At 38.7% G+C, this 21,576-nt stretch overlaps 1 protein-coding gene and 1 pseudogene across 1 annotated transcript in view; one reads left to right on the top strand and one right to left on the bottom strand.

Annotated features, from left to right (window-relative positions):
• Positions 1–21,576, bottom strand: part of BRWD1 (bromodomain and WD repeat domain containing 1) — a 111,459-nt gene that overhangs the window by 82,922 nt on the left and 6,961 nt on the right. Inside the window, exons 5-8 of the mRNA XM_040621894.1 lie at positions 8,712–8,862; positions 6,554–6,652; positions 6,023–6,183; positions 4,492–4,713 (exon numbers count right to left, since the gene is read on the bottom strand). Coding sequence (XP_040477828.1) covers positions 4,492–4,713; positions 6,023–6,183; positions 6,554–6,652; positions 8,712–8,862 — 633 coding nt within the window. The remainder of the gene's footprint in view (positions 1–4,491; positions 4,714–6,022; positions 6,184–6,553; positions 6,653–8,711; positions 8,863–21,576) is intronic.
• On the top strand, positions 9,706–10,699 carry LOC121100527 (annotated as a pseudogene).

Below are 21,576 nucleotides of genomic sequence, written 5' to 3'. Positions count from 1 at the left end.
AATATATACTTGGGATTATTCAGTATTTTCAAATTTGAGAACTTGCTTTAAGGGTCAGAATGTAGAAAGTATTTATATAATAAACACCCCACTTAGGACTACAAAGAAAGGATGCAGATATTATATGTAATGTTTCAATCTAGCATCCAGGTCAAGGTTATCATTTATGTTGTTCAAATCGAGATTTCTTAATAGCATAGGCTCTTCTTTCAATTATGGAGAGACAGAGGTGTGTCAATCTCCCACTATGATTATGGAGGTCCATTTTCCCCCATAAATTCTATTTTTGCTTTATGTATTTTGATGCCACATTCCTGAATATAGAACTCTTCTATCTCATGAAACTTTTTATCATTATAAATTGTCCCTCTGTGCCTCTAAAAATGTTAATTGCCTTAAAGCCCTATTAGCTAATATCAGCATGCTACACCAGCCTTCTAATGGTTAATGTTTGCAAAAGTCTTCCATCCTTTACTTCCAGCCTCCCTATAGCCTTATAGCAAAGATGGGGCTTTGTTTCCTTACTCCTGTTTGAAATCTTTGTCTCTCACTGGAACCACCTAATGCACTTACAAATAAAGTGTTCACGAACATACTGCTATCTAATCACAGCCGGGTAGCATTCTAGGACTTCCCACCTTTCTTTCGCTCTCCTTCCTTGCCTTTTTTTTTTTAATTATTCCATATCTCCCCTCTGTTAGCCTGGTAGTTATACACTCTCTTACAATTCTTTTAGTTGCTATTTTGGAGATTACAAAATGCATCTTCATCTTATTGAACATCTACTTCACTTCTCAAACAATGCAAAGATGTTAAGAATACTGAAGTTACCTCCTCCTGACATACAATCTTTTACTACCATCATGTTAGTTTGATTCTCTATAGTAATTTTTATTTTTTTAAAGATTTTATTTATTTATTTGACAGAGAGACACAGCCAGCGAGAGAAGGAACACAAGCAGGGGGAGTGGGAGAGGAAGAAGCAGCCTCCCAGCAGAGCAGGGAGCCCAATGCAGGACTCGATCCCAGGACCCTGGGACCACGCCCTGGGCTGAAGGCAGACGCTTAACAACTGAGCCACCAGGCACCCCCCTCTATAGTAACTTTTAAACCCATAAGCTATTATACTTGTATACAATCGATGCTTTTTTCCATTTGCCCCCACAATTTTTTTTTCTTTAACTCTTCATTCTTTCTTGCATCTCCAAGCCTGGGATCACATTTCCTTCTCGGCCTAAAGAATACTATTTAGAATTCCCCCTTAGGGCTGTTCCCTTGCTGGGAAATTGTCTGAAAATGTGTTTAAAGCACTTCAATATTTTCAACAGGTTCAGAATTCATGACGGGCAGTCATTTTCTATCAGCACTTTACTTACTGAAATAAACCCAAATGTAAGGCTATTTTTATTTTTTTTTAATGTATTTAGCCCAAAATGGGGCTTATACACACGACCCCAAGACCAAGTTGCATGCTTGACCAACTGAACCAGCCAGGTGCCCTTATTAACACTTCAGAAGTATTTGTCTATTGACTTCCACTGTCCTACTGAGAAGCTAATCATCAGTCTTATGGCTTCTTTAATATTTCTCTGTAGGGTGATGTTCAACAGCTGCAGTCTTCTGTATTCTTCTTTATTCTGCTCAGGGTCCTCAGTGTTTCTGCAATCTGTGGCTCTACTTCTCCAGTGCATTTTGCAAAATTCCTGGCTGTTACCACTTCAAATACAGCTCTGCCTCATTCTCTCCTCTTGTTCAGGAAACCCAATTACACATGTGGTATATATGTATGTACAGAAACGTGGTATCTTTTTAGCAGAGCCTGATAGTCCAACCTCTTCCTGCTGTGCTTCACTCCATTTATTTTCTTCCGACCTCACTTCCAGTTCATTAAATCTCCAATTTCTTCAGTCGTGCCTAATCTGTTAAAACCATCCACTCAATTCTGAAATTCAGCTTTATATTTCAACTCTAGAATTTCCTTTATACTAACTTCCAGTTTTCTGCTGCAATTTTTTCTATTCTAATTAGTCGAACTTATGTGTAGATTATTTTCAAGACAGATCCTCTCTACCCCTACAAGTGTGTCAAAAATTCTGCTAAGCTTTTTGGCCACCTCCTCTGGAATTGGCAAATGCCTTCCAACTCAGAGCTCCTCGCTTTCCTTATCCACCATATCTTGGCATCCTAATTTCTCATTACATGTACCTCAGGTATTTTTTCACCTTTGTCTAGCTTTTCAAGTTATTTTTAAAAAGAAAGCTAGTCCAAACCACCATACAGTGTCTTTCCTTCCTGCAGAATGCTCATTTGCTATTCTTTCAGACGGACAAAAGGTTCTACTTCTGATTGTAATAATACCAACATTTTTAAGATGTAACTGTATCAAATGACATTGTATAATGTTACTCTTGAGAAAGGTATACACGAAAATATTCACAGTGACTATTTCTAGACGGTAAGATCATGAAGGCTTATTTTCTTATTTGCTATTAACTATTGTCTAATTTTGCTGCAAGCAATATTACTTGTACATCTTTAATATAGTTTTTAAAAAACCCTTTACTAAAGTGAAAAATGGTTTCTATATGCCAGTAACAACAAGGCAAAGAACATAAAAAAGATTAACAACTAAAATTGTGTACTTGTGTGACTCTGAACTTTGGCAACCAATGGCAAGTACAGATGAACCTTCTGATGTATAAAAACTTACTACCACCCAAACAGACTTTTGAGATATTTTCAGTAGGTGATAACTGAATGTAGGCCCCATTACCAAATGAATGGGTTTCAGGAAAGACCAGAGCTCCACTTTCACATTGAGGGATTCACACTGAGGACAGACACCAGCACAAAGCCAGTTTTCTCATTTGCTGCTACACTGGTCTAGAAGTTCGTATCAAATAACACAATGTCAACTGAGGAACACACAGTGGAGATTTGAATTAATGTTCTAATTATGAAAACTTATGGAGAACTCCTTGCCTTAAAATAAACAGGCACACCAAAAATCTTGCTTAAAGTTTCAAAATAAAACACTATCTCAATTATGGTTGTCTTCATTCAAAAATAAATCTGTTATCTCTATTCTTCAAGAAAACTGACTGGAAGAGTTGAGAAAAATGTCTCGTCACAGGACTTCACATCATATCTATTTAGAGACCACTTAATATACAGCCTGCATGAATTTGTACCTGAAAGTGGAACCACTCCCAGTTTTATCCAAAATCAAATCAGAGGCACCAATGTGCCTTACAAGGCCTTACAAATCATATCTTCCTAACAAAACGTTAATTTTCAAAAAACTGACCGAACAGCATCATTTTCATGTACTAATGGCTCTAAGACAGTATCATCAATCGCTGCTACAGACAGACTACCAGCCATGTCATGCCTAGAAGAGCGTATACCTCAAAGTGATCAAGCCTTTAGATCAATGACTCTGAAAGTGCAGTCCCTGGAGGAGGAAGAGCAGCAGCGGCGGCGGCAGCGCCTGGGAACTTAATATAAATGCATATTCTCAGGCCCCACCTCTGACATTTTCAACCAGAATCTTTGGTGGTGGGGCCTAGCAATCTGTGTTTTAAACAAGGCCTCCAAGTGATTCACATGCACATTTAACAGAACTACTGCTCTGGATCCAACAACCAAGTTACAGGAAATACACAGGAACATGTTGATCGACTCTGCAAGGATGCAAACAGTAACATCCAAACTGTGGGAACTACACACACAAACAACCCAACTCTTTCAACAAAGAAACTGTTAAGAGGATTTTTAAGAAACTGGGCAAGGGAATGCAATTTGTTTTAAGCTTCTTTTAACTGACAGTAACCAACTGTAAGATACAAGTTCTGCCTGGTTCCTCCTTCAAACAAACAAAATATTGCTACTGATGAGACAACGGGAAATTTGAACATGAAAAAAAGTAAGTATGATGGTAATGTTTTAGCTATATTTTTTAAAAAGAAATCTTTCTTAGAAAGACACACTGAAATATTTACAGAAGAAATGATATGAAATCTAGGATTTGCTTTAGGTACAAAGTGAAGTGGTTGGAGCATAAAATTGGCCATGGGTTAATGGGCACCTAGGGGTTCATTATACTATTCTACTCTGTGTATGTGTAAAATTATCCTCCACAATAAAGTGAAAAGATTTTTTAAATATACTTCAGCAAACTTAGAAAAATCCACAGGTTTTAAAGTAGGAAAAGCATGAACCTATCCTGTTGGTAACTGACACTCCCTCAGCTCAATTGTAAGCCTAATTAGAAAGCAGTAAGTTATCCATCATGCCTTCACGTAAAGCCCTAACTGCACTGGACAACATTACCTCACCCTTCCAAGATTCATGGAGGTATGATTAATTACATCTTCTCTTGGTTACTAAAATAGATCACAAAATTACTAAGCATCTTACTATTTATCTCTAACGAGAAAGAGTTTTAAAGGAAAAGATCACACACAAATGTGCACACTAAAGCTAGTTTACCTGTAAAGATGTGATTGACCCCGTGTGTCCTTGGAGCACAGCAACCGGGGCGCAAGTTCTCAAGCACCACACTCTAATTATCTTATCACAGCTTCCTGCAGCAATCATTGTATTCTCATAGTTTACTGCCATATCTGAAATTTCTGCAGAATGACCTCTTAATGTAGATAATAGACGGCCATTGTGTGTTGACCAAATCTTCACCAAACAATCGTCTGAACCCTGAAAAAAATACACCCAAAAACAGATGTTAAAACAGCAAGTCTTTTCTAGCATTTTTTTCATGTTTACAGCAGCTTTATTCACAATTGCTAATACTGAGAAGTAACCAAGATGTTCTAGCATTTTAAAAAATACCATTTACATGTCATTCAAACTAAGTATCTATAACTCTTCCCTTTCCAACTGTACAATACTCTGTAAATTATGAACCTTACAGTCAGAACACTTACGGAACAACAGTGTTTTTCTTCAAATCAAGTAACATCTATATAAAGATACTATGAGGATTTCATTTCTGTGGATCAGACCACATTATAAATACTATTTTCCCAAAATTCCCCACCAGGTAATGAGTTCAACTAAAAGTTCATGGCTCACCTATTTCAATTAACAATGGTAAAATGTCAGTTCAGCTCACATCAAGCTAAATAATTTGATACGCATTAGGACAGACCTAGGGTTCACCAGCAATCTCAAAATCAACTAAAAAATAATGGGACTAGCACCCTCATTTTAAATAACCCAACAACAGAGTCTCAAATGTATAGAACCAGCCAGCACCCATCTAACTCAGCAAATTTTTGAGTATCTACTCTGAATTTCACTCTGAATCTCACAATTGAAAAAGGAAACAAACTTCTGACCCATCATAATCTTCCTTTAAAATATTAAAATGTTAGATTACGGATACTTACATATAGTTTTATTATAATAATAATAATCTTTCACTGTTCAAATAATCAATTTCCCTGGATCAATGAGTAATCAATATGAAGAGATCACCTGCAGAGATCTGGATTTTTATGGAAGCTTTTTTGGTCTGTTTTGGTTACTAGACATACTAGAAACTACCCTCATCAGTAGGTCTAGAATGGACTAGAAGGGAAGTATTAGGCATGCATATTTTTTTAAAGATATCAGCAATATGTTCATTTTTTTTATTTTTTATTTTTATTTATTTTTTTGATGTAAAGTTCGATGATTCATTAGTTGCGTATAACACCCAGTGCACCATTCAATACGTGCCCTCCTTATTACCCATTTTTAAGATCCTTGACGGTCATGCCCTTGAACCACTCTCTAAGTCAATGTCTCACAAACACTACACAAGGCCTGGCTATCTGCATCTGAATCACTTGGGAGACTTAAAAAAATGCAAATTCATGGACTCCACACCAGATCTATGGAGTCAAAATTTCTGAGAATGGAATCCACTGAATCTACATGTTTTATAAGATCTCCTACATGATTCTAATGCACACTGAAGTGCTCCAAATGATACCAAATTGAGTTTAAAACGTTAACTCACGGTAAAGATTCTATGTCCTGTCCTATCAAATGCTACACAGTAAACAGCAGACAGATGTCCGAGAATCCTTCTGTGCATTTTTATATGCTGATACATAGTTCCTGGAAATGCTGTGCTAAAAGTGGAACACCCTGTGAGCTGTTTTCCTCGATGTATCTCCACTAGGAAATAAAAACAATGAAAATGGTTAAGGAAGAGCTAACACATAAAAAACGAAGAAAAACTCCACAACAATTTCTAGAGGGTCACAGAATCTATGTTCAAGAAATCCTAAGGACACAAGTTTCTCCCCAACTCTGTTCTACTGCGATCACCATTATGGGCTTATTACCATAAGATTATCTTTCATTAATTTTTATTACGCTTAGTAATAACTTAAGGAAAACAGTAAGCCTGGAAATTGATACTTATTACTACCGAAACAACACTACCAGTATTTCCTTTTAAATTTTAATATAGCCATTACAAAGTTGGTCAAGAAATTAAAAACATGGTTTCGGTCATCTGCCACGCCACGCCACACTCACTCACCAAGACTGGGTGGGGAACCATAATTCACTGGCATTTCTGGAGGTCTTCCTCTGTGAAGAGCAGCAAAGGCAGAGCCCTTCCAAACTGTGTGCCTGCAGTCTTTAAAACGAATTTTAGATACACATAAAATCTTGAAAGTTAACCCCAAGAAAGATTTTATAGAATACTTACGTATATTGTAACAAACTGTTTATTCAAATTTTTACCAACTAATATACTTTAACAGAAAAGCCCTAGAGGTTTATTAGACTATTTCTGAAGGGGGAAAAAAAATTAAGACATCTCAGATACAACAACAACAGCTAACATGAGTATAGCACTTTACAATGTACAAAGTGCTTTCCACGTACATCATCTCATTGAATCCTCACAACAACCCTGTGAGGTAGGTGTGATCGCCAACGCACAAGTGAGGTAACTGAGGCTCAAAGGTTCTGGGACCTTTCAAGAGACCCACTGCCAATGACCAAGTCCAGACGGACCGTAAAACCAGATCTTTTGACTCCCAAGTCCTAGTCAATGCCAAGTAAGTTTTTATTTGTCAATGCAGAATTACACCACACAATATGAATGGTAAGAGATCTTAATCACAACGGATCTAACTTTTCCAAAATGGAAATTTTTTAAGAAAAATTGTATGTGACTTATATGAAAATCCTTAAAAAGTTAATGGAGTTTTAAAATTAATTTTGGCCAATATTACCATGACTGTAATCTCCTTAGGAAATATTGACAAAATTAAATGGCTTTCCTCTTGTTTTAGGATCACGGATAAGCCTTTACCCAAGAGCACATACACAGGATCTGTGAGTGTGAACACTAATTCTAGAGTCCCGTCCCTCTTTGACCTATCAACAAAACACTAAGAAGAAACATCTGCCCCCTCTATAGGAGATAGCAGCAGAACACAGATTATGCTGTGCCAGAAATTAGCTTCTTCACAAATGACAGAGGAAGGGAAGGAAGGTATCATATAAACCTCTACTGAGCCTCGGGTGCCCCAACCTAACACGCATATTACTTTTTACATGAACGGATTCATTACCACTATCATGACCAAAGAGCAGTTACAAGGCATCCTCTCTTGACACCAGTACAAAACAGAGAAATATGGGCCCCTACCCTAGGGCAGCTGGCTCAAGTCTCTTCTAAGGTCTGCCAGTTCTAAAGCAGTGCTCATCACAAAACGACATGGAGCTTGACACAAGTAAAGAAAACAGAGGAAAACAGGCCACTCAGGCGACTACTACATAACAACCTAAAATAGAATAATTACAAGGTGAATAGGGACACAGAGAAGGGAGAATAAGAACAGTTTCCTGACCCAAGCCACAGTGTGGCAGGGCCACAGAGCACTAAGAAATAACTCAAGCTGACAAACCAGTCTGGCACAGAACCAAGGAGGAGGGTGGTTCTTCCTCAGCCAAGCTTTACGCTGCTGGTGCACCCAGGAGGCAGCACTGTGTCAGCAACGGGTCTTAAAGATAATCATGGGGGATGAACTTGACGTGTACTCAGGATCAGAAGAGCCAACATGCTTGCCCATTAGCAGTTAAGCCACGTTGTATACATAGATCATATCACATACATATACTTAGTCTAAGTGATTTATACCAAGCTAACAGAAAAAGAACAGCAATTTCAAACATTTTGCTACCACATAACTTTGCAAAAAAAAAATTAATTTGATGGAAAAGAACCATGCAATTATACATTTTTGGTGCTTGTTTTCAAACTGCTACCGATTTAGAAAATCACTTCCCCTTATTACAAAGGGCTTTCAGAATCTAAATACCAAAGAAAATACTTCTAGCGTTTAAAGAGTTTATTAGACACATACAATTACATTCAATGAAGTTATAAGTGAGCTACAAAATGGAAAATTAAGAACTCACATCGATAAAACCTCAAACACATCTCAGAATAAATTCAAGCTTTTTCGCTTAACATCTAAACCTTTATCATTTTGTTTAAATGCAGGAGGACCCATTAAACACTTATGTAGTAAAATTCAATGTCTATGCTAAACGCAGAGAATTTTATAGTCCACAGCATGGTTTCTAGTTACATATCGCCTTTCTTCCACAATGCTTACATTACTTCACAATTATAATTATTATTAAGCTACAAAGCAGAACACTTCTTCAAATTAAGGTACCTTTTGCTGTACGTAGCAAAGACTGCCTTCCTGCACCAAGTAAAGAAGTGACTCTTGAAATACTGGGTGGAATTTCTTTATCCAACATGGGACCAATGCGTTGGCAGATTTGCAACAGATGATCAGGAGCCACATGCTTATTGGACAAGACCTAAATTGGAGAGCAAGTTTTAAAAACATTATTTACAATATTACCAATAAATATTAAACACTTACGGCAAGTCTGACAAAACATGTGAAAAACATGTACGATGAAAACTACAAATCACTGCTGACAGAAATGACAGAAGACCTAAAGAAAGAGCAAACGGATCTACAGGTTCGAAGCCATCCCAATCAAAATCCAAGCTGTCTTTTTTGCAGAAATTGGCAATTTTATTCTAAATTTCATATTCAAATGCAAGTGGCATTTGAAAAGCCAAAGCAGCTTTAAAAAGAAACATAAAGTTGAGGTATGAAAATAATACTTGACTTCAGGAATCATTATATAAGGACAACTGATTTTTTACAAAAGCACAAAGGACAAAAGATAATCTCAACAAACACAGCTGGAACAACTGGATATCCATTTGCCAAAAAAAAATTTTTTTTAATTAGCTTTGATCCATATATCACACTACCAACAAAAATCATCTCAAGACAGATCACAGATCTAAATGCATAATCTAGAACTGCAAAACTTATCACAGAAATCACTGGAGAAAATCTTTATGACCTGAAGTTAGACAAAGTTGTCTAATGACAACAAAAGTACAATCCACCAACCGATAAACCAGACTTCATCAAAACTAGCTTCTGGTTTTTCAAAAGGAGCTCTTCAGAGTATGAAAAGACAACCCACAGACTGTCTGCAAAGCACATATCTGATAAAGGACTTGTATCTAGAACATTAAAAAAGTCTCAAAACTCAGTTTAAAAATATCTAATTTTTAAAAACAGGTAAAAGATTTGAACAGACATGTGTCTCTCTCTCTCTCTCTCTCTCTCTCACACACACACACACACACACACAGGAAGATGCTCAACATCATTCACTGGTAACTGATGAAACACAAACTAAAACCATGAGCTATTACTACATACCTGTTAGAATGGCTAAAATTAAAAATACTGACCAGACCAAGATTGACAAGAACATGGAGCAACTGCTGGTGGATATATGACAGTACAACCACTCTGGAAAACAGCTGGGTGCTATTCCCAGAAGCAGCCTGAGGTGTTCTCTGAAAATGGTTCGCTATTCACTTGACCCAGATAGAAAACCCTACAAAATCAGGCAAATCAAGAGGTTCAAATCTTTGTGTTCACTTTAAGAACACGTGAAACTGCCCAGGCCATCGAGGGTACACATATCTGAAAAGCCACCAAGTATCTGAAGGACGTTGCTTTGCAGAAGCAGTGTGTGCCAGTCCCTTGCTACAATGGTAGAGTTAGCAGGTGTACGCAGACCAAACAGTGGGGCTGCACACAGGGTCGGTGGCCCAAAAAGAGTGCTGAATTTTTACTGCACACGCTTAAAAATGCAGAGTAATGTTGAACTTAAGGATTTAGATGCAGGGGCGCCTGGGTAGCGCAGTTGTTAAGCGGCTGCCTTCAGCTCAGGGCGTGATCCCGGCGTTCTGGGATCGAGCCCCACATCGGGCTCCTCCGCTGTGAGCCTGCTTCTCCCTCTCCCACTGCCCCTGCTCCTGTTCCCTCTCTCACTGCCTCTCTGTCAAATAAATAAATAAAATCTTAAAAAAAAAAAAAAGGATTTAGATGCAGATTCTCTGGTCATTGAGCACATCCAGGTGAACGAAGCCCCCAAGATGTGGCACAGAACTTACAGGGCTCATGGTCAGATTAACCCATACAGGGGCTCTCCCCGGCACACTGAGCGATCCTTACTGAAGAAGACCAGATTGTTCCTAAACCAGAAGAGGACATTACACAGAAAAAAAAGATATCCCAAAAGAAAATGAAGACAAAAACTTATGGCCCGGGAGTAAATTCTATAAAAATAAATGCAGTGACGCCTGGGTGGCTCAGTGGTTGTCTGCCTTTGGCTCAAGTCATGATCTCAGGGTCCTGGGATCAAGTTGGGCTCCATGCTCAGCGGGGAGTCCACTTTTCACTGTCTCCCTCTGCTCCTCCCCCACCTCATGTGCTTGCGCGCATGCACAGGTTCACATGCGCCCACTCACACAAATAAAATCTTTAAAAAATAATAAAATAAAATAAATGCAACTAAAAAAAAAAGACAGAAAAAAACATTTGAGCAGTTTCTTAAATAACATCACATATACCTATACCATAGTAACTAGCTATTCTACTCCTCGGTATTTACTCTAGAAAAATAAAAGCACCGGTTCACATAAGAAGTTTGTACACACACATGGACCCACTACATCTGGCTGCAGCGGCAAAAGGCTTTTCTCTAAAATGACTAAAAGTGCCTCCCATAATTAACTAGTTCACCCAGGCCCTGAGCCACCAAACAGCTACTCAATGCTTAAGCTGGCCCACACACATACAGACCAGAGACAAAGCAAGAGAAGCAGCAGAGACTGTTGGCCCAGCTGAGAAGAAAGCTGCCAGCAAACGGGATGTCCCACTAAGAGGCCGCCTGTCCTTTGAGCGGGGGCTAATACGGTCACCACCCTGGTGGAAAACAAGAAGGCTCTGCTGGCAGTGACTGCACATGACGTGGTTCCCATTGAGCTAGTTTCTTCCTGCCTGCCCTGGGTCGTAACGTGGGGGGTCCCATACAGCATTATCAAGGGGAAGGCCAGGCTGGCGCGTCTGGTCCAAAGGAAGATCAGCACCACTGATGCCTTCACACAGGTTAAATGGGAAGACAAAGGAGCTCTGGCTAACCTTCTGGAAGCTATGAGGACCAATAACAATGACAGACAGGATGAGATCTACCGTGACTGGGGGGGGCAACGTCCTAGGTCCAAAGTCGGTGGCTCGCACTGCCAAGTTGGAAAAAGCAAAGGGCTAAAGAACTGGCGACCATGGTTATGTGCCTGCTGCTGAATTTTCTGTACATAAAAGTAATAAGTTCTCTTAAAAAAAAAAGGAAAGAAGTTTGCAAATGAATGTTCTGAAACTTTTTAAGATCCCAATATTTGGACACACCCAAATATTCATTAACAGGTGAATGAATACACACATTCTTGTATATCCGTACAATGAAACACTATCCAGCAATGAACAACAAAAAATGAACCGTTAATAACACAAGATGACATGGATGCTCAACATCAGTCAAATCAAAACCACAAGCTACCACCTCACACGTCAGAATGGCTAAAATGAACCACTGAGGAAACGACAGACGTTGGCGAGGATGCAAAGTAAGGGGAAAACCTCTTACTGTTGGTGGGAACGCAAGCTGGTGCAGCCACTCTGGAAAACAGTACGGAGGTTCCTCAAGAAGTTAAAAACAGAGCTATCCTACAACTTAGCAATAGCACTACTATTTATCCCAAAAATACAAATATAGTGTGATTCAAAGGGACAGATAAATTGATAAAGAAGATGTGGGATATATACATAAATACACACAGACACATACACACACAATGGACTATTACTCAGCCATCAAAAAGAATGAAATCTTGCCATATGCAATGACAGGAATGGAACTATAGGGTATTACGCTAAGTGAAATAGGTCAGAGAAAGACAAATACCATTTGAATAGATGACATAGGGGAAGAGAAGGAAAAATAAAATAAGACCAAAACAGAGAGGGAGGCAAACCGTAAGAGATGCTGAACTCTAGGAAATAAACTGAGGGTTGCTGGGGCGGGGGGGAATGGCATAAGTGGGGGATGGGCATGAAGGAGGGCACCTGATGGAATGAGAACTGGGTGTTGTATGCAACTGATGAATCACTAAACTCTACCTCAGAAACTAGTAATATACTATATGTTAATTAAATTGAATTTTTAAAAAAATTTTAAATGAACCATTAATAATACACAATGAGATGGATGAAGTCTCAAAATAATTATGTTGAAAGAACCCAGAGAGAACACCCTGTATGATTTTATTTACATAAAACTCCAGAAAATGCGCACTAATATATAATGACAGAAAGCAGATCAGAGGTAAGCTGGGGGCAGGGAGAAAAGAAAAGCAGGAGGGATTACAGAGGGGAAGAAGAAATTTGGGGGTATGACAGAAATCTTCACTATCTTCACTGTGAAGGGTTCATCAGTATTAACGCATATCAAATTCATCAATCCGAACCTTCAAAAATAAGCGTGCAGTTTATTTTAGGTCATATATATTTCAAAAAACAAAAAAACTGAAAGGTACTGTGTAAGTTTAACTCACGAAGATGCCTAATGTTACCTGATTTGAATGGATGTCACAAACTTTAATGCTGCATTAATGTTTCTCAATCATGAGATGAGATTTCTCAATGGTGACGTTACCAACATTTGAGAAAAGACAAAAAACATCACTATACAGGGCTATGTTTATATGCAGGACATATGGTGCCCCTGGCTCCCTTCCATCAATGCCAACAGTATTCCCCATGCCACTCTGACACCAAGAGTGCCCCATACACTTTTTCAAGCTCCCTGAGAAACCCTGCTCCAAAGAAAATTTGAAACATAGTTCAAAGATCTCATTTTTGGTTCTTAAATGCATTAATTCAAATATAAAATAAGCCTCGATTCAATATAAAGTTATTGTGGGGAACCCGGGTGGCTCAGTCAGTTGAGCGTCCAACTCTTTTTTCTACTCAGGTCATGGTCTCAGGGTCAAGAGATCAAGTCCCACATAGGACTCTATGCTCAGCAGCGTGGAGTCGGCCTGAGATTCTCTCCCTCTCCTTTTGCCCCTCCCATCTCCCCCTGCACTCTCTCTTTTTCTCTCAAGTAAATAGAATATCTAAAATTTTTGTTCATAAGCCCTAGTGACAGAAGACTAACTAAAATAACTTTAACTTTTCAACCTGACTTTTGTTTCCTACCCTGACAGATATCCACAGCAAAACTACAAAGACCTATCAAAGCTCAGGCAGACATCGAAGTGTTTAATACAAATTAGCACTCTGGGCTTCCAAGTGTCAGCATGTGAAAGTCCAAAAACTGCTGTAGATGTAAGTTCATCACGGGAGGGGAGAGAGGAGGAACTAGAAGGTAATTCCAACAGGGCCAAGAAAATCACAGATCTAAGAACCTGTCAGGAATGCAAATCTGAAAACAACACCCCCCTGAAGTGGATCACACTGATCCACCTAAATAATGTATCTAAAAAGCTTAAGAAAAATAAAATGACTTTGGGCAATGGCAACATGACTTCTATAAGGCAGAAAATCACTCTAATAGTTTTAAAGATTTCTACTATTCAGGTGGATAGATAACTTATATAACTGGCTTTAAGTTTTGAGGGTACACAACCAAGCCTGCCTCCTGAGTGGAGACTTGTTCTTGAAGACGAGCTGTAACAGACATGGCTAAAAACATCTTCTCCAATAGAAATGGTACGGATAGAAAATTTTAAACAGAGTGCTTCTCAGTGCCAGACATGGTCTTATTTTATCTCTTAAATGATCTAGAAGGAGAACTTTCTAGATTATACTCACTGCCTGAACTGAAGAAGCAATAAAACTGATCATTAAAATAACAGGAGGCTTCAACATAGGCAGGTGTACTTAGGACAAAGTCCAGGTGTTGTAGGAACACAGATTTCACAGAGCAGCAGCAATCCCATAAAGAGAATTACAGATTCATTGCATTTCTGAGGATTCTGCATCATCATCCAAGATGGAGGCGGAGGATGTCTGTTAACTTATTTTTGTATAAAACAAGGTATTTCTGTAAATTAATGTGGTTCTAGTCCCAATACAGGCAACACAAATGATGAACAGAAAATGGCTGTGAGTGTGAGCCTCACACTGGGTATAGAGATCGCTTAAAGAGAAAATCTTAAAGAAACAAAAACAAGGGGCACCTGGGCAGCTCAGTAAGTTAAGCACCCGACTCTTCACTTTGGCTCAGGTCAGGATCTCAGGGTCATGAGATCCACCCCCATGTTGAACTCCACACTCAGTATGGAGTCTGCTTTAGATTCTTTCCCTCTCCCTCTCCCCCTGCTCATGTGCACACACGCTCTCACTCTCAAATATTTTTTTAAAAAGAAAATGGTTCTGGATTATTAATAAAAATTAGTATCACATTGACCAAATCAATATGATAAGTAACGTTCCTTCAGTATTTTCAAGTCCTACACAAACTAGTAATAGTCTCTACCAGCGACTTCAATGAGTAAGGCAGTTATACAATATCCTCAGGAATGAGGCCAGCACTAAATTCCTTCCAATATCAAATAGCCAATCTCTCTACCATCTTATTTTTTGTAGCCACAGTCTCAGAAAGTTTATCAGCCACAATCCTAGGATCACTAGGTTACTATCACTATCACCAAATACTGCTGTGAGCATGAGCCTCTTCAAGCCCAGGGTAGCAGTTATACAAAGTGGTAGCACGGTCTAGACAACGTGCCTAATTGGAAAGTTACAGGAGAAAGTAGCTTTTTCTGCAAAGTTTGGGATACTCTAATCTAATGAGGATCTAGAATGAATGTTTAATATCTTCAGCAAGTACCTACCTGACCTTTAGCTTTCCCTTGATTAAACTACATCTAGAAACCTTACAAGGGAAAACACATGAGTAAACTACCACATCATATCACAACCCCTTTATAATAAGCATACAGCACCACAATGAAACAAGAAGTGATAGCACAGTCTTTGATACAAAATTAAAAAAAAATTGATGCCTTCCTTCAGTAATTCCCCTCAGCCTCTGAGGCCACCGAAGTTCTTGGCCCCAGGGGAAAAGAGCTTAACCCTCAGTTTATACAACAGGACTAGGTAGAGAAATGATCTAGTGTTGGCACTAAGATCCTTCACTCAAAAGCACTGATTTTAACTCAGGAAAGATAACTAGTTTTGGCTTCCCGGAGATCGGATTTGCTCACCTTACGACCACTATCTCCCCCAATTCGGCAGGACCTTCCTGCGTAACTAGGAGACCATGTGATGTAGTCCTGACCAATGAAACAGAAGAGAAGAGACCTTCTGGGGCAGGGGAATGTTGGTGAAAAATTCTCCTAATAAAAGAATCCTTCCCTCCCATCATTTCTGGGATATGATGGCAACTGTAAAACTAAGAGTTTGAGGAGAAAAAAGCCAAAATGTCAATCTGCCCAATCAAAAAGACAGAGACTAAGGACTTAATGACACCATTAAATCACTGCATCAATTCCACCTACAGACATATAAGACATCATTATATCTTTATTACTTAGGCCACTGCTTCCAAGCAAGTAGAGCATCCCATAAGCCTACTATCACATGCTACGCAATCACACCAATCCTACCAGCACGGCCCACCAATCTGAAAATCTGACGCAAAGTCATCCACCAGCCATCCCGTAAAGTGAGACTTGCCTGGAAAATGCTATTAATGCTTAAGCCAATACTAAATGAGGACATATCCTTAGTTAGTATTTTTGTGTAATCTATTAAAATCATTTTCTTCTTCCCTTAATTACCAAAACAGTGAGCCCTATTTCTAGACTATAATAGCTTTTCCAAATTACAAATTATTCAGAAGAAGAAAATCTAAGATTTCTGATACTCCTGATAGAGAGTTCTGACATCACAGTACAGAGTAAGATCATCTGAAAGGAATAAAATACAAAAGGCAAAATACTCAGGGGCTTTATCCATAAATCAGCTGACTTTTGAAAAGAAACCACTGAACTTGAGATTATTCTGTTGTAACATATAAAAGTAACTGAATTTTCTAAGCAGAACATAATTAAAATAAACCTGTGTGAAGACTAATTAAAGTCTGGGTCCTTCTTGGAACTTAATGAAGACATAAATATCTTTATGTCAATGACCCCTTTGTTTTTTTTTAATATTTCACAAGAGGTATTAAAACAGAAGAGACAGGACACTCCAAAATGTATGAGTTTTAAACATGCTACAGCCTACAGAAGATATGAAATAGTCAAGCACTGGTCAAGTAACAATTTCAGCCACATGAACATAGCAAAGACCACAGTTTTCAATATTAATGCAAAACACCTTCTAGCCAGACTTAGTTTATCATTTCATCAAGAAGTCTGCTAAATTCTAAAAGACCAACAGAAATAAAACCTACTCATTTTAGCTATGTCTTTAAAACAAATTCATAAAATTCAATACAAACAAAACAAGAGCTTACGAAGAGTCAAACGAAAGCCCTGCACTTGACGCAGATTCTAAGTTTAGCTGCAGAGTCCTGAAATGTATGAAATAATTCTTCAGTAAATACAATTAAATCATTCAGAATAGAAATATAATTCCCCAAACGAATAACAAGACAGAAAGCACCCATAACTGCACAGCTACTGGTTCAAGGTAGAGTTCAGAACCAATTCCTTCCTAATTGGCTTAAAGCATAACACTGTGTATTTAAGGATCATCTTCTTTTTGAGCTAAAATGCTGAGCAAAGGGAATTTGATAAACCATTCTAATAAGAAATGTATTATAAAATCCGATCACTAACAGTATAGAATGTTACAGAAATGGAGAAGAAAGTCTAGATGAAAGTCACCAAGAATGTAGTACACGATGATGACCACGGTCCCTGTAGAGAAAGCACAGAAGACTCAAAATGGTACCTGCAAACTGACAATCTGGAAAAGGCTAGATTCACACCTTACACCAACCATATGCTCAAATCAACTGAACATAAAGACATTACAAAGAAACTACAGATGGACTGAAAAAATAATGATGAATAGATACATAGTAATGCCTTTTATAATATTAATCGTTGAGTGCAGAAGGGCTTTAAGGACAACTCTAAAGACAAAATAAAGATTAAGAGACATAACCAAAGTAAAAATCTTAAACCTCTGTAAAAACAAAACAGAAGTTCCCAACAAAAACTAAAAGCAGCCTGCAAGCTGGGACAGGAACCTAGAACACATGGCCGACTAAAGGAACCTAGAGAGATGAAGAATTCTTAAAAATGGTAAGACAGCAGTAGAAAAGCAGGTAAGAGATACAAAAAGGCAATTCAGAAAAGATGAATTATCAACAGCCACAAAACAAACTTCCTTTAAAAAAAAAAAAAAAGTCTTAAGCATGTAACTGCTGGGTCAGAGGTTATACAGGGTTTTCCGGGTTTGTTTGTTTTACTTCTGCAATGGTTTCATTGCCAAATAGTTGGAAAGGATTATTGTTTAAGAAAAAGCCCCAAATCAATACAGCTTTTATTGCAACTTTAAAATATCACAAATAAGTCTGAAAAATCATCTGGCATCTTGCTGTTTCTGTAGCTAGACAACCTCTGTCTTATTCATCAGCCTGCTGAACTGTTCCTTTTTCAGAAACGTAGATACCATCCAAAATTTTTCTGATATCCTTGTTTTTACCGTTGTGGCTTGCTGAATCGAAGCAACTGAGTTTGATACAAGTTCAATGCCATTTCCTTCAAGAATTAACTCATCTGGGGTGCCTGGGTGGCACAGCGGTTAGGCGTCTGCCTTCGGCTCAGGGCGTGATCCCAGCGTTCTGGGATCGAGCCCCACATCAGGCTCCTCCACTATGAGCCTGCTTCTTCCTCTCCCATTCCCCCTGCTTGTGTTCCCTCTCTCGCTGGCTGTCTCTATCTCTGTCGAATAAATAAATAAAATCTTTAAAAAAAAAAAAAGAATTAACTCATCTTCTTGGGCTTGATACACAGAACTAAGCAACACTGGCCTCATCCAAACTTTGCAAATAAATTTTTCACCCAATAAATTTCAGATTTCAACAAGAGAACCATTCTCCTGAATAACAACGTTGCCAGAGAGGGCAGCATACATAGATCTCATCTTGTGATGGAAGCCCAGGGGAACACCCTTGATCACCTTTTGTACATGATTACAGATAGTGCGGACAGTAGCCAGTTCTGTTCTAGTTCCCACCATTTGTCAACTCACAGCCTCTTCTTTTTCTTCCAAGGAGACTGAGTTCTACATTGACGTGACTGAAGTCCCTTCTCAGGGTTCCTCCGGGGCCCTTCATAGTAACACCGTGTCGTTCAGAGTGATGTTGACATCTTCTTGAATGTCGACAGTCTGATGGCTGATAATGGTCTTCACTCTCGCAGTCGATGCAGCAAAGAGCTATACAGGTTTTTAAGACTGACGGCAACCACTCTTTCCTCTGATCCTCTTGTGGCTTCACTTTCCTTCTTCATCCTTCAAGTCAAATGTCACTCCACGGACAAAAGCTGTCCCTCCCCACCCCTCCTTCCCAATCCCCATCACCTATGTGAATTTATTACAGTAACTTGCCTGATACTTCTGGTTACCCCTAGAGTGTAAAGCCCCAGGAAACCAGGAGCCTTGTCCATCTCATCCACACTGGTCTCCCTGGAACCTTGAATACAATAGGCTTTCATTTACTGAACAAATGCATCATACATTCGTGAATGAGTATCACACAAAGCAGGCTTGCAGCTGGATCTGCCCCTTAGGAATATAACCTCACTGAAGTTACTTACCCCTTCCAGTTTCATTTCAAACAGGAAATCACAATACAGACAAGGTAATAGGATTGCTAAAAGTAAATGAGATTATATAGATTGAAGCTCTTAACTTTTGTGCAGTACTTGGCAAAAAATGACTCAAACATTAGCTACTGAGGGGCACCTGGCTGACTCAGTCAGAAGAGCATGGGACTGGGGCGCCTGGGTGGCTCCACTGTTAAGCGTCTGCCTTTGGCTCAAGGCGTGATCCCCGCGTTCTGGGATCGAGCCCCACATCAGGCCCCTCCACTGGAAGCCTGCTTCTTCCTCTCCCACTCCCCCTGCCTGTGTTCCCTCTCTCGCTGGATGTCTGTCAAATAAATAAAATCTTTAAAAAAAGAAAAGAAAAAAAAAGAGCATGGAACTCTAGGTCTCAGAGTCCTGAGTTCGTGCCCCACCTTGAGGGCAGAGCTCATATTTACATATAAATAAATAAACAAACTAAAAAAAACACAAACTATTTTATTCAATTATTAAGTTTCTAGAAATTTATGACAAGTGACAATTACAGAAGATGTAAATAAATGCAGATACACAGATCTTTGGTATTCACAGAATCACTAATAGAAAAAAACCCAGACACCAACCAAATGTCCAACAAACAAATGGTTAGATAAAATTTTCTAGAGAAATGGAAAGGAATTCACAAAATATTAACTTTTTAAAGATCCTATTTTGGGGGCCACCTGGGTGGCTCATTCGGTGAAGTATCTGCCTTCGGTTCAGGTCATGATATCAGGGTCCCAGGTAGAGCCCCGTGTCAGGCTCCTGCTCAGTGGGGAGCCTGCTTCTCCCTCTCCCCCCTCATGCTCTCATTTGCGTGCTCTCAAAAAAAAAAAAAAAAGATCCTATTTTTGTCAGAGTAGAAGAAAAATAAACACTTCTCGCTCTCATGATTTTTCTATTTTTTCTTTGCTTTTGCATTTTCTAAATATTCTACAATAAACATTAGCAAATTTTATTTAATATTAGGACACTCTTTGGTCAGATTACAGAGAAAAGACTAATGAACTAATTACATCACCTTTCTGTTACCCCCCCCCCACATTAAGACCACTACCAAGATCCTCAAACATTTACGTATTAATACGGGCAAAATGTAAGGCTTTAAATTGAGGCTCTGTCACAAGGTCTTTTCTCCAGCAAAAGTTTCTCAATGTGGAATCCAGCCTGAAATATACCAATGATAATTTAACTAACAGATACTAGAGTAAGAGGGCAGCAGACTCTCCTGACCCTCAGGCAATGTGGTTGAAAGTACTAGCTAGCCCTATCTAACTAGTTATAGGACCTTGGACAAGGTACTTTCTAAGACTTCAGATTCCACATTTGCAAAAAGAACAGGTAATACTGCACACTTAAAATGTACAAAGTACACTTTTAAGTCTTTTAAGGTTTTGACTAATTTAACTCTTCACTAATGATAACAGCTAACATGTTACACAGTGATTTCTATCTGACACTGTTCTAAGCACTTCACATACACTAACTTATTACAACCCCAAATATTCATCTGCATTTTACAGATGAGAAAACCCAGGCACAGGCATCAAATAACTTGCTCAGTAGCAAAGAGCTAAGAAATGGCAAAGCTAAAAATAAGAACCCTGGCTGTCTAGTTCACAACTCTCTAGCATCACCGGATCCTTGCAACCAGCTGTACTGCATCCTAATAAAAATGGCAAGTAACAAGATAATCAAGGAGTATTTGAAGAGGTTTAGAGCCAAAGTGGCCACTAGAAGTTTTTAAGCCAAATATATGCAGACGGATTAAAATCAACATAGAGAATTTTTTCTAAGCAATTAAAGAGTCTCCCATTCAAATCTCATTCACTTACCCCATTACAAATAATAAGCAAAGTCAAAGTCTCCACCAAATTCTGAATACCGCATGCATAATTCATCCTGCGCTGCTATGGTTATTACATAACTATAACACAAAAGTTTTGTGTTCAAAATGTCACTTTTGCATTTCTACGTAAGAAAAGAAAGAGAGTCCATATCACTCAAGGATTCTATTTTGTACCTTCCTAATGAAACAGTCTAAGGAACTTAAAAAAAAAGGGATGTACAACTTCCATGTATCTCACAGCCATTCCAGTGCTGAACGTTGCTCTGACCTACAAATGAAGCACAGGTCTCGGAGAGATTTTAAGAAATCAAAGATCATTAAAAAAATCATTTAATAACCAAACTGATGATGACTGGTTCTCAACAGGAAAATATACTAAGCATTCAGCCACCCACATTAATTCTTTCAATGAACGGTGAAAGCCGACTATGTGCCA

The sequence above is a fragment of the Ursus maritimus genome, unplaced genomic scaffold, assembly GCF_017311325.1.
Source record: "Ursus maritimus isolate PB19 unplaced genomic scaffold, ASM1731132v1 scaffold_4, whole genome shotgun sequence".
Classification (NCBI taxonomy): Eukaryota; Metazoa; Chordata; class Mammalia; order Carnivora; family Ursidae; genus Ursus; species Ursus maritimus.
The sequence above is the reverse complement of the archived record's forward strand: the minus strand, read 5'-3'. Positions and strand labels throughout refer to the sequence as shown.